The sequence below is a fragment of the Schistocerca americana genome, chromosome 5 (genome assembly GCF_021461395.2).
Source record: "Schistocerca americana isolate TAMUIC-IGC-003095 chromosome 5, iqSchAmer2.1, whole genome shotgun sequence".
Classification (NCBI taxonomy): Eukaryota; Metazoa; Arthropoda; class Insecta; order Orthoptera; family Acrididae; genus Schistocerca; species Schistocerca americana.
In genome coordinates, this window is record NC_060123.1 from 487,939,683 (window position 1) to 487,961,811 (window position 22,129).

Here is a 22,129-nt window from a genome sequence, read left to right on the forward strand (position 1 = left end):
CTAAGAAGGGGTTCCTTGGGTCACTCCCTTCCCATGTTTCTGCTGGTGGGAAAGATGACACCCACCAGTGGCTGAAGAGCTCAAAAGCAGCTGGCCGTAGAGCTTCATGCTCATTCTCACTGAGTCAGTTAAGTCCCCCCAGCCAGGGAAACCCAAGGAGCACTGAGAGAAATCAAAAAAGAAAACCCCTAAGACCAAGGAAATTGTGGTGGCATCCACACCACTGCTACCTACAAGCTCTACTTCTGAGGATGTGGTGGAGATTCTGGCGTCTGCTGAGGACCTGGATCTCGCCAGACCCTCAGACACAATGGATATAGACTGCTTAGGCAAAAAGTCAGTGGCAGCAGGTGACCCTGAGGCGTAAACTGCCTCATTGAGTGTTCCATGCCTTCTCAGTCTCATGATGATGTCATCCTCCAGTGGAATTGCGGCAGTTTTTCCACCGCCTGGCTGAACTACAGCAACTTTTCAACTTTACACCCGCTATCTGCATTGCCCTCCAGGAAACTTGGTTCCCACCAATGCGGACCCCTGCCCTCTGTAGCTATAAGGGATATTACAGGAACATTAGCGACTATAATTGAGTGTCAGGTGGAGTTTGCTTGTATGTCCTAAACTCAGTCTGTAGAGACACTGTGCCTATTCAAACCCCTCTTGAAGCTGTGGCTGTCAGAGTAAGGACGACGCAGAAAATAACAGTCTGCAATGTATATCTTCTTCCAGATGGTGCAGTAGCCCTGAATGTATTAGCTGCACTGATTGATTAACTCCCTAAACCTTTCTTATTTTTGGGAGATTTTAATGCCAATAACCCCTTGTGGGGTGGCACTGTGCTTACTGGCGGAGGCAGAGATGCCAAAACTTTACTGTCTCAGTTTGATCTCTGCCTCTTATATACTGGGGCCACCACACGTTTCAGTGTGGCTCATGGTAATTACTTGACCATTGTTTTATCAATTTGCAGCTCAGGACTTCTCCCATCTATCCACTGGAGAGCACATGACGACTTGTGTGGTAGTGACAACTTCCCCATCTTCCTGTCACTGTCAACGGTGTCAGGCCCACGGACGCCTGCCCAGATGGGCTTTAAACAAGGCAGACTGGGAAACTTTCACCTCTGCTGTCACCGTTGAATCTCCTCCACATGGTAACATCAATGTGATGGTTGAGCAGGTGACTACAACAATTGTTTCTGCGGCAGAAAACGTGATCCCTTGCTCTTTAGGGTGCGCCCGGTGTAAGGCAGTCCCTTGGTGGTTGCCGGAATTCGCTGAAGCAATTAAGGAGCATCAGCGTGCTCTACAGCGGCATAAGTGGCACACTTCCCTGGAGCACCTCATAGTGTTCAGGTGGCACTCTGCCCGCATTCACCAAATTATCAGACGATGGAAGCCGGAGTGTTGGGAGTGATATATCTCGACCCTTTGATGCCATACATCACCTTCCCAAGTCTGGACAACACTCAAACGTGTTTTCGGGTACCAGTCCCTAACAGGTGTTCCCAGTGTTAACATAAATGGCATGTTATCTACCTCACAAACGTGATTGCCGAGTACTTTGCCCAAGCCTCTGCGTCAGGGAATTACCCCCCAGCCTTTCGCACTCTCAAACAGTGGCTGGAAGCGAAAATCCTCTCATTCACTACATGCCACAGTGAATTCTATAATGCCCCATTTATAGAGTGGGAGCTCCTCAGTGCCCGTGCACATTGCCCCAACACAGCTCCAGGGCCTGATTGGATCCACAGCCAGATGATTAAACATCTATCATCTGACTACAAGTACATATCCTTGTCATCTTCAACTGGATCTGGTACGATGGCGTCTTTCCATTGCAATGGCGGGAGAACGCTTTCATTCTGGTGCTCAACCCTGGTAAAAACTCACTTGATGTGGATAGCTATCGGTCCATCAGCTTCACCAACATACTTTGTAAGCTGCTGGAACGTATGGTGAGTTGGCGGTTGGGTTAGGTCCTGGAGTCATGTGGCCTACTGGCTCCATGTCAGGGTGGCTTCCGCCAGGGTCGCTCTACCACTGATAATCTTGTGCCCCTCAAGTCTGCCATCCGAACAGCCTTTTTCAGACGCAGATATCTGGTTGCCATTTTTTTTGTCTTATGTAAACCATACAACACGAGCTGGCAACATCATAACCTTGTCACATTGTATGTGGGGTCTCCAGCGCCTGCTGCTGATTTTTATCCAAAACTTCCTGTCGCTCCATACTTTCAATGTCCAAGTTGGTGTCTCCCATAGTTCCATCCATATCGAGAAGAATGGAGTCCCGCAAGGCTCTGTATTGAATTTCTTTCTATTTTTATTAGCCATTAACGGTCTAGCAGCAGCTGTCGAGCCCTCCGTCTCACCTTCTCTGTATGCAGACAGCTTCTGCATTTCGTACGGCTGCTCCAGTACTGGTGTTGCTGAGTGGCGCCTACAGGGAGCCATCCACAAGGCGTAGTCATGGGCTCTAGCCCATGGCTTCCAGTTTTCCGCCGTGAAGACGTGTCATGCATTTCTGTCGGCAGTGTACCATTCATCCAGAATCAGCACTTTACCTTAATGACGATCCACTCACTGTAGTGGAGACGTATCACTGCTTAGGTCTGGTTTTCGACGCTAGTTTAACTTGGCTTCCTCATCTTCGTCAGCTTAAATGGAAGTGTTGGCAGTACTTCAGTTCCTTCTGCTGCCTGAGCAACACCAACTGGGGTGCAGATTGATCCATGCTGCTGCTGCTGCTGCTCTACGGAGCCCTTCTTTAATCCCGCCTTGAGTGTGGGAGTGTTATTTATGGTTCAGCGTTGCATTTGCTTGACCCTATGCACCATCGCGGAGTTCGACTAGCGACAGGAGCTTTTAGGACGAGTCCGGTGACAAGCATACTGGTGGAGCTGAGTCCCTCCATTGAAGATCAGACGTGCACAACTGCTCGCCAGTTGCATTGCACACATTCATAGCTCTCCTGAACATCCTAATTACCATCTTCATTTCCCAACCATGGCGGTTCACCGCCTCCCGCGTAGGTGGCCCAGGTCAGGGCTAATGATTGCGGTTCGCATACAATTGTTTCTGTCTGAACGGGAGTCCTTACCTGTACCATATCTCCTCGACGTCCATTCACGTACTCCTCTGTGGTGTAGCTGTAGGCTGAAGCATCTCCTGGCCCTACTCCGTTAACCCTGCGGGTCTCCACTGTCACTTCCTCTCAATTCTTGAAGTGTTCTGGGGCTCTGAAGTGGTTTACACCGACAGCTCGATGGCTGATGGTAATGTTGGTTTGTCCACAGAGGCCATATTGAATAGCATTCGCACATCCATTCATGCTCCGGGGAATCGTTTCTTCTGTGTACTGACTCCTTCAGCAGCCTACAAGCTATCAACCAGTGCTACCCTCGCCATCCTTTGGTGGCATCCATCCAGGTGTCCATCTATGCCCTGGACCGGTCCCGTCGTTAAGTGGTGTTTGTGTGGACCCCAGGACATGTTGGCATCCTAGGCAACGAACTAGCCGACAGGCTGGCCAAACAGGCTACACGGAACCCGCTTCTGGAGATGGGCATATCTGAACCTGACCTGTGTTCTGATTTACCCCGCAGGGTTTTACAGTTTTAGAAGACGAAATTGCATAACAGTACCCAAAATAAACTGTGTGTCATTAACGAGACTACGAATGTGTGGAACTCATCCATGCGGACTTCTCGCATGGAATCAGTTGTCCTCTGCTGGCTCCACATTGGCCATGCTTGGGTGACCCACAGTTACCTCCTGCACCATGAACACCCACCTCATTGTCGGTGTGGTGCCTGGTTGACAGTGGTCCATATTCTGGGGCACTGTCCCACTTTGACAGCCCAGCGACAAAATCTTGGATTACTGGACTTGTTGCTGCTCATTTTATCCGACAACGCCTCATTAGCTGATTTAGTTTTACGTTTTATTTGTGAGGGTGGGTTTTATCATTTGATCTAAGTTTTAGCGCGTGTCCTTTGTCCCTCTGTGTCCTCCACCCTAGTGCTTTTAGGGTGGAGGTTTTAATGTGTTGCAGAGTGGCTGGCTTTTCCTTTTTATTCTCGTGGTTGGCCAGCCACTGTAATCTGCTTTCTTGTTTTACTCCCTTCTGTTTCTAGCATCTCTCTGTTGTTAACTTTTCCTTTTAGTGTTCATTGCCTTTGCTTCGTTCTTGTGCTTTTTCCTTTCTTTCCATTTTGTGCTATATGTCTCGTCTGTTTTATTCTCATACTTGTGGCAGTGTTTTATTAGGAACAAGGGACCAGTGATCTCGTAGTTTGGTCCCTTCTCCCCTCTTTTAAACCAACGAACCAACCAACCAAAATGGGGCCCTGTGACAACGTACATTTTCATCTATAAAAATGTCATCATTGTTTGGGAACTTGAAGGTCATGAATGGCTGCAAATGGTATCCAAGTAGCCAAATATAACCATTTCCAGTCAATGATTGGTTCAGTTGGACCAGAGGACCCATTCTGTTCCAAGTAAACACAACCCACATCATTATGGAGCCACCACCAGCTTACATTGTGCCTTGTTGACAACTTGGGTCCATGGCTTCATGGGATCTGAACCACATTTGAACCCAGTCATAAGCTCTTACCAACGGAAATCAGGACTCGTCTAACAAGGCCATGGTTTTGCAGTCACCTAGGCCCCAGTTGTTATGGTCAAGAGCCCAGGAGAGACTCTGTAGGTGGTGTGTGCTAGCAAACCCACTTGCATTGGTTGTCTGCTGTCATAGCCCATTCACATCAAATTTCGCCAAACTGTCCTGATGGATAGGTTTGTCGTATGTCCCAGATTGATTTCTGTGGTTATTTTACAGTTTTCCTTATCTGTTAGCACTGGCAACTCTACGCAGATGCCACTGCTCTTGGTCATTAATTGAAGGCCATCAGCCACTGCGTTCTGCGGGTGAGAGGTAATGCTGGAAATTTGGTATTCTTGGCACACTTTTGACTCGGTGCATCCCAGAAAAATGAATTCCCTTAAGATTTTCAAAATAGGTCCAAACTACCATTCCATGTTTAGAGTTTGTTAATTCCCATCATGTGGCCATAATCACATTGGAAACTATTTGATATGAATCACCCAAGTACAAATGACAGCTCCACCAATGCATTGCCCTTTTACACCTTGTGTACACGATACTACTGCCATCGTTGTATGCGCATATCGCTACTCCTGACTTTTATCACTTCAGTGTAAATCTGTTTCCCTGGATTCTCGTGTTGCCTCACTGCCTCCCTTGTTAGGGTTATGTCCTTTCATGTAGGTACTTCATTTCCTCATAAGACATATTGCCTGAAAAGCAGCCAAACCTGGGATATTCTAAGCGTAGTATCAGTGTAGTCTCATTCCTGACTATTTTCTTTGACCTCATTGTCCTTTCAGTCTCTCACTGCCTTCCTATTTCCCCACCTTATCATTACTTTTCCCCCTTCAGATAATAATTATCCCCACCCTTTGAGATTTATCTTAGATTTAACTTCAGAGTTCACATAATTAATTTGAAATGGAAGGTATTTATATTAAATATATACATCAGCAACCTTTGCTGAGGATTTAATTGCAGGCAGTTACTAGTTTAAAGTAAAATTAACACTTTTTCTGCAGTGCCAAAATGCTTGTCTGCTGGAATCATCTCCCAAGTCTTCCCACTTCATGATCTTCCATCACTCCAGAAGCTACAGAAGTCATGGGTTCGTGACTTCTTTCGCAAGCAACCTTTGGGTAAGACAAATTTTGTGTCTTGTATTCTATGTCTGATTTATTCTTCTTTGCACATTATTTGAAAACTAGCAAGATTTGTGAGTTTAAATAAGCATTACTTCATGATAGGTGACTCATTAAAGTTAGTTTAGAATTATGAAAGTTGTATTTTCTGTTGAATGCAAAATTAATTTATCTTATTGTCATCTAGGATGTAGACAGTTGTCCTATTATTACTGTTATGATAGTGGTAGAATTAACTTCCAAATAATTCATAGCAGTTCATTTGACCAGTAGATGTTACTTTGATATGTTGTTCTCTTGTATAAATGTTCCCTACACGATTGTTTGACATTTAAATGTTTTAGAGAAGTTGAAACATTGATTGCATGGATGAGTTGAATTGGGCTGCACAGCTTGTGCAGTTTCCTGTTAATGTTAACAGAAGAATCAAAATGACAGTTATGACAGTAAGTTTGTTATATTGTATCAGATTAATCCATCTTTTATAATAGTAAGGGGAAACAACACTTTGAGTTGCAAAATTAGAAGGAGCAGGAGTAACAGTTTTCAAACAGGCTTATGTATTGGGTATAAACTCTAAGCTATCTGTGACATGGACAACCAAAGATCCATGTCTACATAGCAATAGACTGAAACTGAGCACTAAAATATGTCATACCTTTTTTAAATTAGAGCAAGCATTCACTTTTATCATTATGTTCATTAGTTCAAATATTGTAAGCTGTAAATGCTGAAAAACAATTCCACATTCACGTCTAGTCACTGCTGATTTCAGTAATGTTGTAAATAGTTATAATCTCTGGCATAAAGTATAGCGAAACAGTACAAAAGGAGGAAAGTATTTAGCTGGGAGAAATATTTTGTGTGCCCACTCTCTCCTAAATCACTGGAATTCAGGAGACGTGTTGGCTTACTCCACTGCTTCTATACCACTTTTACACCTTTTCCTTGCAGTTTTTACTTCTATTCTAAGTGCTCAGTATTCATTATCTTTTAATATTTCAAATTTCTAACACAATCACTCCAACATTTACAGTGGTAGTGCTTTTCTTGTGTATTTACTGATTGCTAACAAACTTTTCAGCATATTGTGCCCAGTATACTCTGTTCAGTTACTACTGGCCTAACACACTAGCAGGCAAAGGTCCCGAGTTCTAATCTTGATCCGGCACACAGTTTTAATCTGCTAATAAGTTTCATATCAGCGCACACTCCACTGTAGAGTGAAAATCTTATTCTAGCAGGTTTATCTTGTTTGCTGCAGGAAACATAACAGCTTCATCATTGTTGGTTTACATATGATATTTTTTAATGCTATGATTTTTGACAAAACAGCCAATTGGATTATTTACCAGATGTCATTAGTCTTCTTCACTATACAGCAGTTATTGCATCTTGCTGATGTTTTTCAGTTAGATAGTATTGCACAGTGCTTTGTACTCTTTGAGACAAACACTGTTAAATTATTGTTTCCTGCTATAGTGCCTGTATTATTGATTCTATCATCATCTATGTGTTTCACAGTTTTCTAATAGCTGTCAATGTCTGTTCTTCAGACTGCAGAAAGATAAGAAGGTATTTTATCTCTCTGTTGGCATTTCAACAAGTGTAGTGGTAACTTCAGAAAATAAGATGAAAGAGTATGTTTCAGAATACAGGAATAAAGCAGAACAGCTTTTTTAGTGGGACAAATGAGTCAGTTGCTAACATGAAATTGTATGTATAACAAGACCAAAATAACAACAGACTTGTGTTCTACCACGTGGACAAAAGATAAATGCAGATAGAAAATTTAGGAAGTTAACAAGAATACATAACACACAATTTCATAAAACAGAACAAAATTATCGGTTGTTTAAGGACACTGCAATAAGTACTTGTCACTGTGACCATGGCACAGTGGTTAAAAAGGCTCATATTCAGGAGAGGTGAGTTTTCGAATTTCCACCATATTATCCACACTTCATGCATCTCAAAAATCACTTAAAGTAAATGAGACAGATTTCCTTTAAAGAGATCGTGATTGATTATCTGCACAGTCTTTCTCCATCAGTCATCAGTTGCTAACCAAAGGGCTCAATGAATATATCCTAGCTAAAGAAAATCAGCTGTACAATATAAGCAAGCATCGTGTACCAAATGCAGAATTATGATTAACACTTCTGAATTTCTGATAGAGCAATCAAAACCATACTGCATTGATATAAGAAATATAATGTCTTGATCTCTCCCTCTCCTACACTGGTGAATCCAAAAGGGAAGCTGAAAGTCAAAAGGGAATATAGACTAATAGTAAGATGCCACAGATATCAAATTGTGTGATTAAGAACAAAAGAAGAGCATGGGAAATTGCTTCACTATAATAAAATCTGTATGGAGTGGACTATGAAGGAAGTGTTGCAAAACCAACATAGAAAATGAAAGTGATAATATCAGTGTGTTTGCTGGTTTCAGTCCACTAATTGGTTATTATAATTTATTTGTTCTAGGTATGATTTTAGCATGTGATCTGTAAAAAGAGGTCGTAGAAAGGAAATCATAGTTCTCTCTAAGACCAGGCAAAGATAAAATTTGTTTGTTGAATGAAACAAGGAAAAAGAGGGTGGTAATTTGAAACCAAAGGTAAGAAAATAAAATGTGGCAACCTGTTTTGAAAAGTGAGATGAAGCTGAGCAAGGAGAGAATAAGGTAAACAAAGATAAAATGATACAAAAATGGAATATATTCAGTTGTATACTTGTAGATCTCGTGAATGTAAGCAGCATTGTGATGAAGGATTCACTGCTTGGTCACTAAGGGGCAACCGATTTAAAACATTGAAAAAAGTAAGTGATTGATTCAATATGTATTAGTCATTATTTCAACTTCTACATTAAGAATCATCCCTCAAAATTATTTGTCCCATTCTCTGTGGCAGCCGGTTGTAATGTGCCAAGGAGTTACAGCAAACTGTAAATAGCGCACTAAAGTTATGCCATTGCTCTTCAAATTCAAGTCAGAAATCACACTAAAATAACGCCATTTCTTTTTGAATGTGAGCCAGAATTACACCATTTCTCTCTGAATGCATGCTGGCAGGCAAATAAAATGAACAAAAACATGTTTTGTAGCTCTCTCTCCATGGTAACTAGAAACCAGTGTCAAGTGCTGAAATGTAGGTCAGCCGTGCTGCAATCAACTTAGAGAAGGGACACAGCTATCGGTTTTCAGTTGTGCATGCTGTGATGTCACATCATCCCTTCTGACAGTACGAGAGCTACATTGCTCACAGCACCAATCAGTATTTTTCTTTGAAATTGTGTATGACATATTATGCAAGCATAGAGTATAAGGGATGTTTGAGGGACGCCTGTAGTAATAGCTCCATGGACAAAGGTTAGCTGCACTGACTGGTAATTTGTTGATCTGGGGTCAATTCCTTGAGCTACCAACATTTTATTTTCTTGCAGTGTTAAACAATTAATTATAAAATTTAAAGACATTTTAACAGTTCAGTGTATGTACATAAGATTAACACATTAACTGCCACGATCCCCATTTGGGGACCAGATGGTGTTTTTCCCCATCAGTTGGCAGCAGTGTCTTTGATTTAATGCTGAATAGCTTATAATATTTGACGACAGTCTAACTGAAGTGAGTGACAGAGCAGAATCCAAATATTGCATTTGGTTTCTTGTATAAAGTTGAATAAACCACAAATCGGATGGTAAGTCGTGTATACAAATATCATAATTTTCAACTGTTATTTTTGCATTATTTTTATTATTTCATCAAATGATGTGATCGTATTGTAAATTAGTAGGTTACAGTAGCTTACAAATGTTTCTTTGTTCATTTATTATTAGTAAAGTCTGTTTTATTTCATGTTTTAAAGTGATACCCATTTGGGGATTGTGGCTGATACGAAGTACTTTCGTACAATCACAATCATTGTATCTTATATTTTTCATTTATTTTTAGATATGGGAACCAGAAAGTTCCTCACACTAGCCGAAGTAGTAGATATGATAAATGATCCTAACTTTCTCACCAAGGATAATGATGGTGTGATAGGTATTGTAGAACTTCCCCCTGACAATTTGGATCATGTTTCCGATGCCGAAGAATTCGATGACGGCATTTTGGAACACACTTATCCTAACGATGTTCCTGGTAGGCAATTGCAGTTGCCAATACCGATACAGAACCTCTGGCCAAAAATGATCCTAGTACTTCATGGCCCAAATGGTCAAAGAAGTTCGACTTAAAAATTGTTAAAATAGTTTCCAATTAGCAAAAAGTTCAGCCTGATTACGAAAAGACATTTGGGCATAATGACGATAAAAACAGAGCTGTGGAACAAGTAACTGCTTTCAAAGGAAAATCAGTGATCGAAATTTTCAAAATGCTGTTAGGCCAAGAAATAATGAATGTCACTGTCAAAGAAAGTGTCGCATACTCTACACAGAATAACAGGCATGGATTTACGTAATTGGTAGGCTGTCTTCGAAAATTTGTAGGCTTTTTATGCCATACAGGTTACCATTCTTTGCCTCAGGAGCAAATGTATTGGTGTGAAGACGAAGACTTCGACATTAGAAGTGTCAGAAAATGTTTCTCCATATACAGGTATTTAGAAATAAAGAAAAATTTGCACTTCAGTGACAATTCTAAACTGACAGATAATAATTTGGCAATTGCAGATTGCAAGATATGCCCCCTCATTGACAAAATGAATCAAAATTATATGAAGTTTGGTGTGTTTTTCAACAAATATAAGTATTGATGAGCAGATGGTCAGATATTACGGGCATCATTATTTCAAACAATTTATTTGGCATAAACCCATACAGTTGGATTCAAACAGTGGACAATGTGTTATGCAGAAACAGGATACTGCTTTCATACAGAATTGTACACTGGGAAAAGGAATGATGACAGTGATGTGCAAGGTTTGGGTGCATCAGATATAATGAGCAAAATATCTATGGTGAACAATCCCTATAACCACATTTTCTTTTTTGATAATTATTTCACTAGTTTTGATCTAATGAAAACCTTAACAGACCAAAATGTAGCAGCAACAGGGACAGTTTGATCAAACCATATAAATAAATGCTCTCTCAAGTCAGATAATGAATTCAGAGAGGAACCTTGTGGAGCTGTGGATTACAGATTTGATGTCAAAAACAAAATATTCTGTGCTGTATGGAAAGAGAATAAATATGTATGAGTCTTGTCAAACCATCAAGGAATATATCCAGAGAAGAAAGTAAGTAGATGGTCCAGATTGGATAAAAAAAGATATGCAAGTACCCCAGCCTCTCTGTATACATCTCTACAATAAACTCATGGGTGGAGTGGACAAACTTGACTGGTATATAAATAAATATAGAATAAAAATACGTGGAAAGAAATGGTACTTCCCATTTTCACAAACATAATTGATACTGCAGTAGTGAATGCTTATGTATTGTACTGTCATGCTAACAGCAATATACCCCTTTTAGAGTTAGGAGGCAAATAACTAGAGGCTACATACAAACACAGTCTATTTCTAATCCTAAAAGTCTTGGTAGACCATCACTGCAGAAAAAGACCCAGAAACAGTGAGAAAAAAATCCACTGGGACATTACCTAGAAAGAACCTGCAAGGGAAAACAAAGAAAATTTGTGATATGCAAGAGGGACGCCAAAAAAAAAAAAAAAAGTAGAAAATGTAATGTAGGCTTACATATGGAATGTATGGAACAGTGGCATCAATAAGTTTTTTACTTACACAAATGTAAAACATGAGTTCATACGAAATGTAATTTAATTTATGTCCAAATAATCAACAATAAACAAAACTGTAAAATATTATTGCAAATAAAATTTGTTTCCAATTATTCCTTTCTTCACCCCCCTCCCCATGTCATCTGCCACGACCCCCATTTGGGGCTTTCTGGAAAAAACTGCTCTACTTTTGAGAAACGTATTCTGTAGATAAAAGTGGTATGTCAGGTTTAAATGTCTTACACAAATAAACAGAATTTCTCAGTAATTTTTTTTTAAATTATCAATTAATGGGTTAATATATTCAGTTTAGTTAAATTACTATCCTTGTAAGTCAAAAGAAAGTGAGTATATGAGCAGATTTAGTATAAAAGGTTGTTTTTTGAGCAGCTACCACAGCAGTGAATTTACTAAAAGAAGGTGGCATTTTCCATTTTTGCTGTATTAATTTTATTTGTTCATGACTAGTTTGACTTCTAGTCTATTCTCGATTGATGTGTTTCTACAATAGAAAACTATACCTTACATAATGAAATGTCAGTGTCTTTAAATTTGTTTTCTATTTGTTTTGGTTCACAAATGTTGTCTTGCTGGTTTGACAGCTTGCAAATTGCAAAGGTTTTTAAAGTTACCAATGTAAATATCAAGCTGTCAAACCAACAAGACAGCATTTCCAAACAAAACAAAAAAATAGAAAACTCAAATTTAATTATGCTGACATTTCATTATGTAAGCATATTTTTCTATTGCAGAACCACAAAATAACTTGAGAATGGCCTGGAAGGCAAGAATTATCGGTGAACAAATAAAATTACACAACAAAAATGGAAAATGCCACCAGCTTTCAATATGAAAGTGTTTTCTGTAGATGGTCTGCTGAAAAGCCCTTTTTCCAGTAGATCCTAGGAGGAGAAAGTGATGTTTAAAGAGTTACATAGATCTTCTCTATACATATATCTAACAGGAGGACATGGAATGAAGCATACCAGTGTGTCTCAAACTACGTGAAAAAGGAAAGGTAAAATGCTCTCTAAAGATTTACTCATAGAGTATAAGGAAATGTCAAGTGATAGATCTCGTAATGGCATGGTAGCCATGTGGTTAATATCACAGACTCGCAAGTCAGCAGCTGGGGATTCGTTTCCCCCAAGTTCCATCATTTTTTCTTTCATTTTATATTATTCCTCATAATTTTAAATGATTAGGTATAAAATTTTAATATATTTAAACAGCTCAATTTATGCACACAAAATTTACGCAATCAATTTAGTTAAGATTACTATTCTTACAAATGAAAAGGCTGTAGGCCACCACATTGTAGCACACTGATAAAATTGTGCACAAGCCGCCTCTGCCCATTTTCATCTTTTCTTTACCATCAATAAAAATGTGTAGAATACTTTACAACGGAAAAAAGTGTTGTTGTTGATTGGTACTGATTTCTGAGTCTTATCCAATACAATGGATGAAAAGGCATATCTCTGGGTAGCTTAATAATTCCTTTTCTTTGCACAATATTTCTACAGCTGACCAAATTATGTTTAATATTAATAAGAACTACAACAGCTGTATTAAAAATATTTATTATGACACAACCAGTTGCATCATCAGGGGCACTGCAAGCAGTCTTTACAACAATTTGTCAGAGAATTATGTTGATATCATGACTCATGAAGACTAATGTAATGTTTGAAGGCTCAATCTGGAACATAAAACACACACACACACACACACACTCCGCTGATCACCTGGCAGACGCACGATGAGCAGATATCTTTGTAAAGTGCTGTAGCATACTCGTAGCTGGATTCCAAGTAGAGCATAACATTGTGACACCTAGCCAGTATTTATTTATACCAGTACACAATACACTGGGTGTAAATTTTTTTGTCATTTGGCTTGATAACAATCTTAACAAATGTTGTTTTATGATGGCACTCCTCAGAGACAGCTCATTGCCTAACATGGTTCACTTGGGCATGTTTATGATATCTATTACAAACTTACTCCCTTCCCTCAACTATGCTAATTGCCTATCAGATGTATGGTAACATGCTACATTGGCATGGAATGCAGTACACACGTTTATCGAGGGCAAATATTGTCCTTGACATTACAAAATATATGCTTTATATTTGTTGATGGGAGTGCAATACATTGAATACTTCCATAGCAGTTTACAGATTTGTTCATAGCTTGGGCCAATATGAGGTAACTATGAGATTTTCTTTTTCTTTGTTGACCTTGGTCTCTTCCACAACTGTTTGTGATTTTGGCTACAATGTTCACTTGATGTGCTAATCTGAGCACTGATTCCTTTGAAGAACACTCTGCTGATTTCTGAAATTCTTCAGCATAGATCTATATAGTTGACATTCTGTGAACTTGTGTGATCCAAAGTATTCAGTAAAACCTCTCTTTGGGGAGCTGAAGCTCTATATGCAGTTGTTCTAAAATTATTTTAGTTGATTTATTAGCTCAGTTGTAGTGAATACAATATTGGAGCTCTGTTTGCTTATCAACAAGGTAGTTATTGTTCACATTTTCACCAAAAATATTTATCTTTATAAACCAATCTCTTTGTAACAAATAATTGAAATTCTGTCATCTCATGACAGGGTGTTAAACCCTAATCTTCCTTCCCTTAATCATAAAGTCTGTAGATATACTGCTTTAGTGGATCCTAGAAGAGTTCAGCATCAGTCATTTGATGAGATTCATTAACATGACTAACCTGCTGTAATTACATACTGTGAAAGCTAGAAGAGCGTTAACTGTACTCGTAACATCTTTGTTACACCCCATATCTCCACTCCCTGCCTCACACCCCCCACTCCACCCCTTCAGATAAGACATTTATGACAATATCATTAAGACTTCAAGGCCACAGGTCTCATATGTTTCTCTTGTTGTAGATGATATCTGCAATTACTTTGGAGTAAAGATCACAATGTACTTTGCATGGCTGGGTCACTACACCACAGCCCTCATTGTGCCTGCAGTGGTGGGGTTAATTTTCTGGGTAACGTATCTCTATTATGATGCCTGTGGTATGTAGCTGCCTGTACCCCTTGTAGTGTGCTTTGTGTGTAGAAGCATGAAACATAAGTAATGTCCACTCAGGTTCATGTATCTAATAACTCATTACAGTTTGCCTGGAAGTGGTCATGTATTGCTGCAAAGTGCACATTACAGTAGTGATCTTTGCTTTGATTGTCTATTTTCACATACATTTTTAGTGTGACTTCTTTTTGTATTGTTTGTTATAATTCTGATTATTTTATCTAAACTTGATGTGAATCGAGATTTGTGCTGTGAGTATTGCTTGTACACTCTCCGAAAACAGTGATGTGTCAAACACCCCTAACTGAAAATATTTGACAGTACTGCGTCTGAATTGCTGAAATTTGTTATAATTGCATCTACTTTATTGGAGTGGTTTGTTTCTTGTTGTGGAGTGCAGGCAAGTCTACAAACATTGGCCAATTATCAATAATTAAACAGCAACTAATATATTACAGTTCAGAAATTGGCAATAATTGTATTAACTAGACCTAGAATCAGCCATGGAAAACTATAATGATATATCACCATAAGACTCAGTGAGGGGATATAGTAAGTAAGACACTGGACTTTCATTCTAGAGAAGCAGGATTCAAATACACCCATACCACCCAAATTTAGGTTTTGACTGTTTTCTTAAACTGTTTGAGATGAATGCTGGAATGGTTCTTTTGAAAATGAAATTGCTAATTTTATCTCATCTTGCTCTATCATACTTGGACTCCACCTGACCTTGTTATTGACCCTAATATTCCTTTCTTCCTTACGTAGTTTAAAATTCTGTATTTTTTATTTATGAAAACAATGAAAGCAGTTCACCGTAACAGCTATTCTTAACATAATGAGCAAATGTCATGTAAGTCGTGTGTGTGTGTGTGTGTGTGTGTGTGTGTGTGTGTGTGGGCGCGCGCATGCGCTCTTTCATTTTTTGACAAAGGCTATGGCCGAAAATTTAGTTCTGAGAGTGTTATTGTCTTTTTTACACGCCTTTCTGCAGCTCATTGATCATCTTTACAATGAGTTGCTACCTCTTCTCATTAGTATTGATTCTCAGTGTATTTGCGCAAATTATCTATTGCGTGGATTGATCGCCGCAGTCTCATTTTATCAACATGGTGTCTGTGACTCATGAATAGGTGGCCACACGAGTGGAATTGTGCAACAAGCCAAATAGCAGGCCATTTTTGTACGTATCTCTAATAGATGGGGCCTGCCAATCTGAAGCATGTTGTTTCCCACTAATGTGTAGGCCCTGCATATCTGATCTAATCTCACCAATATGTCTGCCTACATCTACGTCCACACTCCGCAAGCCACCTGACGCTGTGTGGCGGAGGGTACTTTGAGTACCTCTATCGGTTCTCCCTTCTATTCCAGTCTTGTATTTTTCATGGAAAGAAAGATTGTCAGTATGCCTCTCTGTGGGCTCTAATCTCTCTGATTTTATCCTCACGGTCTCTTCGCGAGATATACATAGGAGGGAGCAATATACTGCTTGACTCCTCGGTGAAGGTATGTTCTCGAAACTTCAACAAAAGCCCTTACCGAGCTACTGAGCGTCTCTCTTGCAGAGTCTTCCACCGGAGTTTATCTATCATCTCCATAACGCTTTCGCGATTACTAAATGATCCTGTAACGAAGCGCGCTGCTCTCTGTTGGATCTTCTCTATCTCTTCTATCTACCCTATTGGGTACGAATCCCACACCGGTGAGCAGTATTCAAGCAGTGGGCGAACAAGTGTGCTGTAACCTACTTCCTTTATTTTTGGAATGCATTTCCTTAGGATTCTTCCAATGAATCTCAGTCTGGCATCTGCTTTCCCGACGATTAATTTTATATGGTCATTCCATCTTAAATCACTCCTGATGCCTACTCTTAGATAATTTATGGAATTAATTGCTGACCTGCTATATTGTAGCTAAATGATAAAGAATCTTTCTTTCTATGTATTCACAGTACATTAGACGTGTCTACATTGAGGTTCAAGTGCCATTCCCTGCACCATGCGTCAATACGTTGCTGATCCTCCAGCATTTCAGTACAATTTTCCATTATTACAACCTCTCGATATACTACAGCATCATCCGCAAAAAGCCTCAGTGAACTTCCGATGTTATCCACAAGGTCATTTATGTATATTGTGAATAGCAATGGTCCTACGACACTCCCCTGCGACACACCTGAAATCATTCTTATTTCAGAAGACTTCTCTCCATTGAGAATGACACACTGCATTCTGTTGTCTAGGAACTCTTCAATCCAATCACACTATTGGTCTGATAGTCCATATGCTTTTACTTTGTTCATTAGATGACTGTGGGGGAACTGTATCGAATGCCTTGCAGAAGTCAAAAAACACGGCATCTACCTGGGAAATAGTGTCTATGGCCCTCTGAGTCTCTGGGTTTCACACGATCATCTTTTCCGAAACCCATGCTGATTCCTACAGAGTAGATTTCTAGTCTCCAGAAAAGTCATTATACTCGAACATAATACGTGTTCCAAAATTCTACAACTGATCGACGTCAGAGGTATAGGTCTACAGTTCTGCACATCTGTTCGACGTCCCTTCTGGAAAGCGGGGATGACCTGTGCCCTTTTCCAGTCCTTTGGAACGCTATGCTCTTCTAGATACCTACGGTACACCGCTACAAGAAGGGGAGCAAGTTCCTTCGCGTACTCGGTCTAAAATCGAACTGGTATCCCATCAGGTCCAGTGGCCTTTCCTCTTTTGAGTGATTTTAATTGTTTTTCTATCCCTCTGTCATCTATTTCGATATCTACCATTTTGTCATCTGTGCAACAATGTAGAGAAGGAACTACAGTGCAATCTTCCTTTGTGAAACGGCTTTGGAAAAAGACATTTAGTATTTCGGCCTTTAGTCTGTCATCCTCTGTTTCAGTACCATTTTGGTCATAGAGTGTCTGGACATTTTGTTTTGATCCACCTACCGCTTTGACCAAAATTTCTTAGGATTTTCTGCCAAGTCAGTACATAGAACTTTACTTTCGAATTCAGTGAACGCTTCTCGCATAGCCCTCCTCACACTACATTTTGGATCGTGTAATTTTTGTTTGTCTCCAAGGCTTTGGTGGCTATGTTTATGTTTGCTGTGAAGTTCCCTTTGCTTCCGCAGCAGTTTTCTAACTCGGTTGTTGTACTACGGTGGCTCTTTTCCATCTCTTACTATCTTGCTTGGCACATACTCATCTAATGCATATTGTACGATTGGTTTGAACTTTGTCCACTGATCCTCAACACCATCTGTACTTGAGACAAAACTTTTGTGTTGAGCCATCAAGTACTCTTAAATCTACTTTTTGTCACTTTTGCTAAACAGAAAAATCTTCCTACCTTTTTTAATATTTCTATTTACGACTGAAATCATCGATGCAGTAACCGCTTTATGATTACTGATTCCCTGTTCTGCATTAACTGTTTCAAATAGTTCTGGTCTGTTTGTCACCAGAAGGTCTAATATTTGTCTGTGTGTGGCATGGTGCGGTGGATTCTCATGGTTTATCCATGGACCCAGGACTGCGGTGCCATAGGCCATGAGCGATGGATTTCAGGAACTGCGACTGTCTCACCACAAGTACATTGCATAGTGATGCATTTTATAGACATTTTATTTATTGTAGTACATTTAGGCACTTCGAAAGTAGTTTGTATATTTGAAAGTATGGACGATAAGAAGAAGAAAATCTTGACTGTTGCTGGCAGTTTGTACGCTATGTACTAATATACACTAAGTGATCAAAAGTATTCTGACACCCCCCAAAACACGTGTTTTTCATATCAGTTGCATTGTGCTGCCAGGTACTCCATATCAGCGACCTCAGTAGTCATTAGACATCGTCAGGGAGCAGAATGGGGTGCTCTGCAGAACTCATGGACTTCAAACGTGGTCAGGTGATTGGATGTCACTTGTGTCGTACATCTGTACGTGGGACTTCCACACTCCTAAACATCCCTAGTTCCAGTGTTTCTGATGCGATAGTGAAGTGGAAACATGAAGGGATACGTGCAGCACATAAGGTACAGGCTGACCTCATCTGTTGACTGACAGGGACCACCGACAGTTGAAGAGGGGACCATCACACAGGAATTCCAAACTGCATCAGTATCCTCTGCAAGTACTATGACAGTTTGGCAGTAGAGAAAACTTGGATCTCATGGTCCAGTGGCTGCTGATAAGCCACACATCATGCCGGTAAATGCCAAATGACACTTCGCTTGTGTTAGAAGCATAAATGTTGGACGATTGAACAGTGGAAAAATGTCATGTGGAGTGACAAATCATGGTACACAGTGTGGCGACCCGATGGCAGGGTGTGGGTATGGCGAATGCCCAGTGAACGTCATCTGCTAGTGTGTGTATGCCAACAGTAAAACTTGGAGGCGGTGGTGTTATGGCGTGGTCGTGTTTTTCATGGAGGGGCTTGTAGCCCTTGTTGTTTTGCGTGGCACTATCACAGCACAGGCCTACATTGTTTTTTAAACACCTCCTTGCTTCCCACTGTTGACGAGCAATTAGGGTATGGCGACTGCATATTTCAACACGATCAAACACCTGTACTTAATGCGTGGCCTGTGGCAGAGTGGTTACACAACAATAACATCCCTGTGAAGAACTGGCCTGCACAAAGTCCTGACCTGAATCCTGTAGAACACACTCCGTGAAGAATGGGCTGCTATTCCCCAAGAAACCTTCCAGCTCCTGGTTGAACATATGCCTGTGAGAGTGAAAGCTGTCATCAAGGCAAAGGGTGGGCCAATACCATATTGAATTCCAGCATTACCGATGGAGAGCGCCACAAACTTGTAAGTCTTTTTCAGCCAGGTGTCCTGATACTTTTTATCACATAGTGTATATCTCGAAAGAAAAATCACACACCACCTGTAAAATAAAAGACCTAATACAGTGAGCAATAAGACAGAAAAAAACATAGTAGAACCAACATTTTATTGGCGGTCACCTCTAGTGTTGGTTTACACAACTCTTCCCTGCCTTATACACTTCTTTCAAGAAGCCTTCTTCTTCTTTCTTTTTTTTTTTTTTTTTTTTTTTTTTTTTTTTTTTTAGGTTATTTCTGAAAACAGTGAAGGTATTTTAAATCTGTCTTGCGACTCTAAGAAAATGCTTATTTTTGTCACCACATATGTTTCGTTTTATTGAAATAAAATAACAACAGTAGTTATAATGAGACACATATACCATTTGGCTTGCTTTCTCCATCTAGAAACAGTTCATTACAAAAGATGTTGATTTTAGTACTTTTGGTTTTTGATCCCACGGAAATCCTTATAAATTTTTGAGATCTTAAAATCTGCAAGGGAAAAATGTTGAAACTTGTCTGGAAATCAGGGAAATATCGGGAAATTTCTCTCGGGGAAGCTTGTGACAAACCTATTTGTGCAGCTTTTTTTCCGGGTAGCACCTCATTATATATAACTGCACCATCTTCTGTAAGTCAAAGGTCATCATTAATATTGTCTGCCAGGTCATTAATATACAACACAGACAGCAAGGGTCCCGATAGGTTCCCCTCGGGCATACCTGAAGCTATTTCTTGATCTGCTGATGACTCTCCAATCAATATAACATGCTAAATCCTCCCTACAAAAAAATCATGACAGCCACAAATTTCCTTTGAAACTATATATGAATTTTGATAATCGGCATTGGTTTGGTACTGAGTTAAATGTTTTTCAGAAACTGAGAAATATTGCATCCACTTAATTGCCTTGATCCATCCTTTCAGGATGTCATGAGGAAGCCACAAACTGGATTTCATATGACCGGTATTACTGTAATACATAATGGTTGGTGTGAAGGAGGTCATTCTCTTTGAGACATGAATTGTCTGTTACAACAATTTTCATCAGTCTGATTATTTATGAGTTTATGTGTTGGAATTAAGTTTTTAAATTTATGATTTAGATCACAATTCTTAACAGAAGATCTAGGTGATGTAAACAGAAGATCTAGGTGATGTAACAGTTCCTGTGAACAAAGATTAGTTGATAGTTGGAGGGGCTCCGGTATGTGCAGTGCAGACCCAAATAGTGAAGCTTGAAGTCTCATAGTGGAGGCATGAAATAGTGTCGATCGTGTAGCAGGCTAATCCGCAGCATCCAACATTACAATTAAGCCTGCACTGTCATAACTGAAACTTTGATTACTGATTAATAAAATAAGAAGCAAATCTAATTCGGTTCGAGTCTCTTCAGTGATCATTTATTTGTCTCCTTCCTCTTGTCAATGCCTTTTCCACTCTGTTAAGGTGTGTTTCAACTGACTTTTTACATCTCATTAACAATGTTCGCCACAACTTTCTTGTACTCGGTAGATACAAAGCCAGAAATTCCTGATTACATACACGGACACTTCACAGTACTCTCCACCAGCAAACAAACTGTGCACAGAGCACGTATTACATTTACAATATAATACACATGATTGTTGGTTAACCAGTGGCACACAGCCAATGTACGAGGGCAGTTCAATAAGTAATGCAACACATTTTTTTTCTCTGCCAATTTTGGCTGAAAAAACCGGAAATTTCTTGTGGAATATTTTCAAACATTCCCGCTTCGTCTCGTATAGTTTCATTGACTTCCGACAGGTGGCAGCGCTGTACGGAGCTGTTAAAATGGTGTCTGTAACGGATGTGCGTTGTAAAAAACGGGCAGTGATCGAGTTTCTTTTGGCGGAAAACCAGGGCATCTCAGATATTCGTAGGCGCTTGCAGAATGTCTACGGTGATCTGGCAGTGGACAAAAGCACGGTGAGTCGTTGGGCAAAGCGTGTGTCATCATCGTCGCAAGGTCAAGCAAGACTGTCTGATCTCCCGCGTGCGGGCCGGCCGTGCACAGCTGTGACTCCTGCAATGGCGGAGCGTGCGAACACACTCGTTCGAGATGATCGACGGATCACCATCAAACAACTCAGTGCTCAACTTGACACCTCTGTTGGTAGTGCTGTCACAATTGTTCACCAGTTAGGATATTCAAAGGTTTGTTCCCGCTGCGTCCCTCGTTGTCTAACCGAACACCATAAAGAGCAAAGGAGAACCATCTGTGCGGAATTGCTTGCTCATCATGTGGCTGAGGGTGACAATTTCTTGTCAAAGATTGTTACAGGCGATGAAACATGGGTTCATCACTTCGAACCTGAAACAAAACGGCAATCAATGGAGTGGCGCCACACCCACTCCCCTACCAAGAAAAAGTTTAAAGCCATACCCTCAGCCGGTAAAGTCATGGTTACAGTCTTCTGGGACGCTGAAGGGGTTATTCTGTTTGATGTCCTTCCCCATGGTCAAACGATCAACTCTGAAGTGTATTGTGCTACTCTTCAGAAATTGAAGAAACGACTTCAGCGTGTTCGTAGGCACAAAAATCAGAACGAACTTCTCCTTCTTTATGACAACGCAAGACCTCACACAAGTCTTTGCACCCGAGAGGAGCTCACAAAACTTCAGTGGACTGTTCTTCCTCATGCACCCTACAGCCCCGATCTCGCACCGTCGGATTTCCATATGTTTGGCCC

At 40.2% G+C, this 22,129-nt stretch overlaps 1 protein-coding gene across 1 annotated transcript in view; it reads left to right on the forward strand.

Annotated features, from left to right (window-relative positions):
* Positions 1-22,129, forward strand: part of LOC124615505 (anoctamin-8) — a 191,267-nt gene that overhangs the window by 36,599 nt on the left and 132,539 nt on the right. The window contains exons 5-6 of the mRNA XM_047143460.1: positions 5,636-5,752; positions 14,425-14,531. Of these exons, the coding sequence (XP_046999416.1) occupies positions 5,636-5,752; positions 14,425-14,531 (224 nt within the window). The remainder of the gene's footprint in view (positions 1-5,635; positions 5,753-14,424; positions 14,532-22,129) is intronic.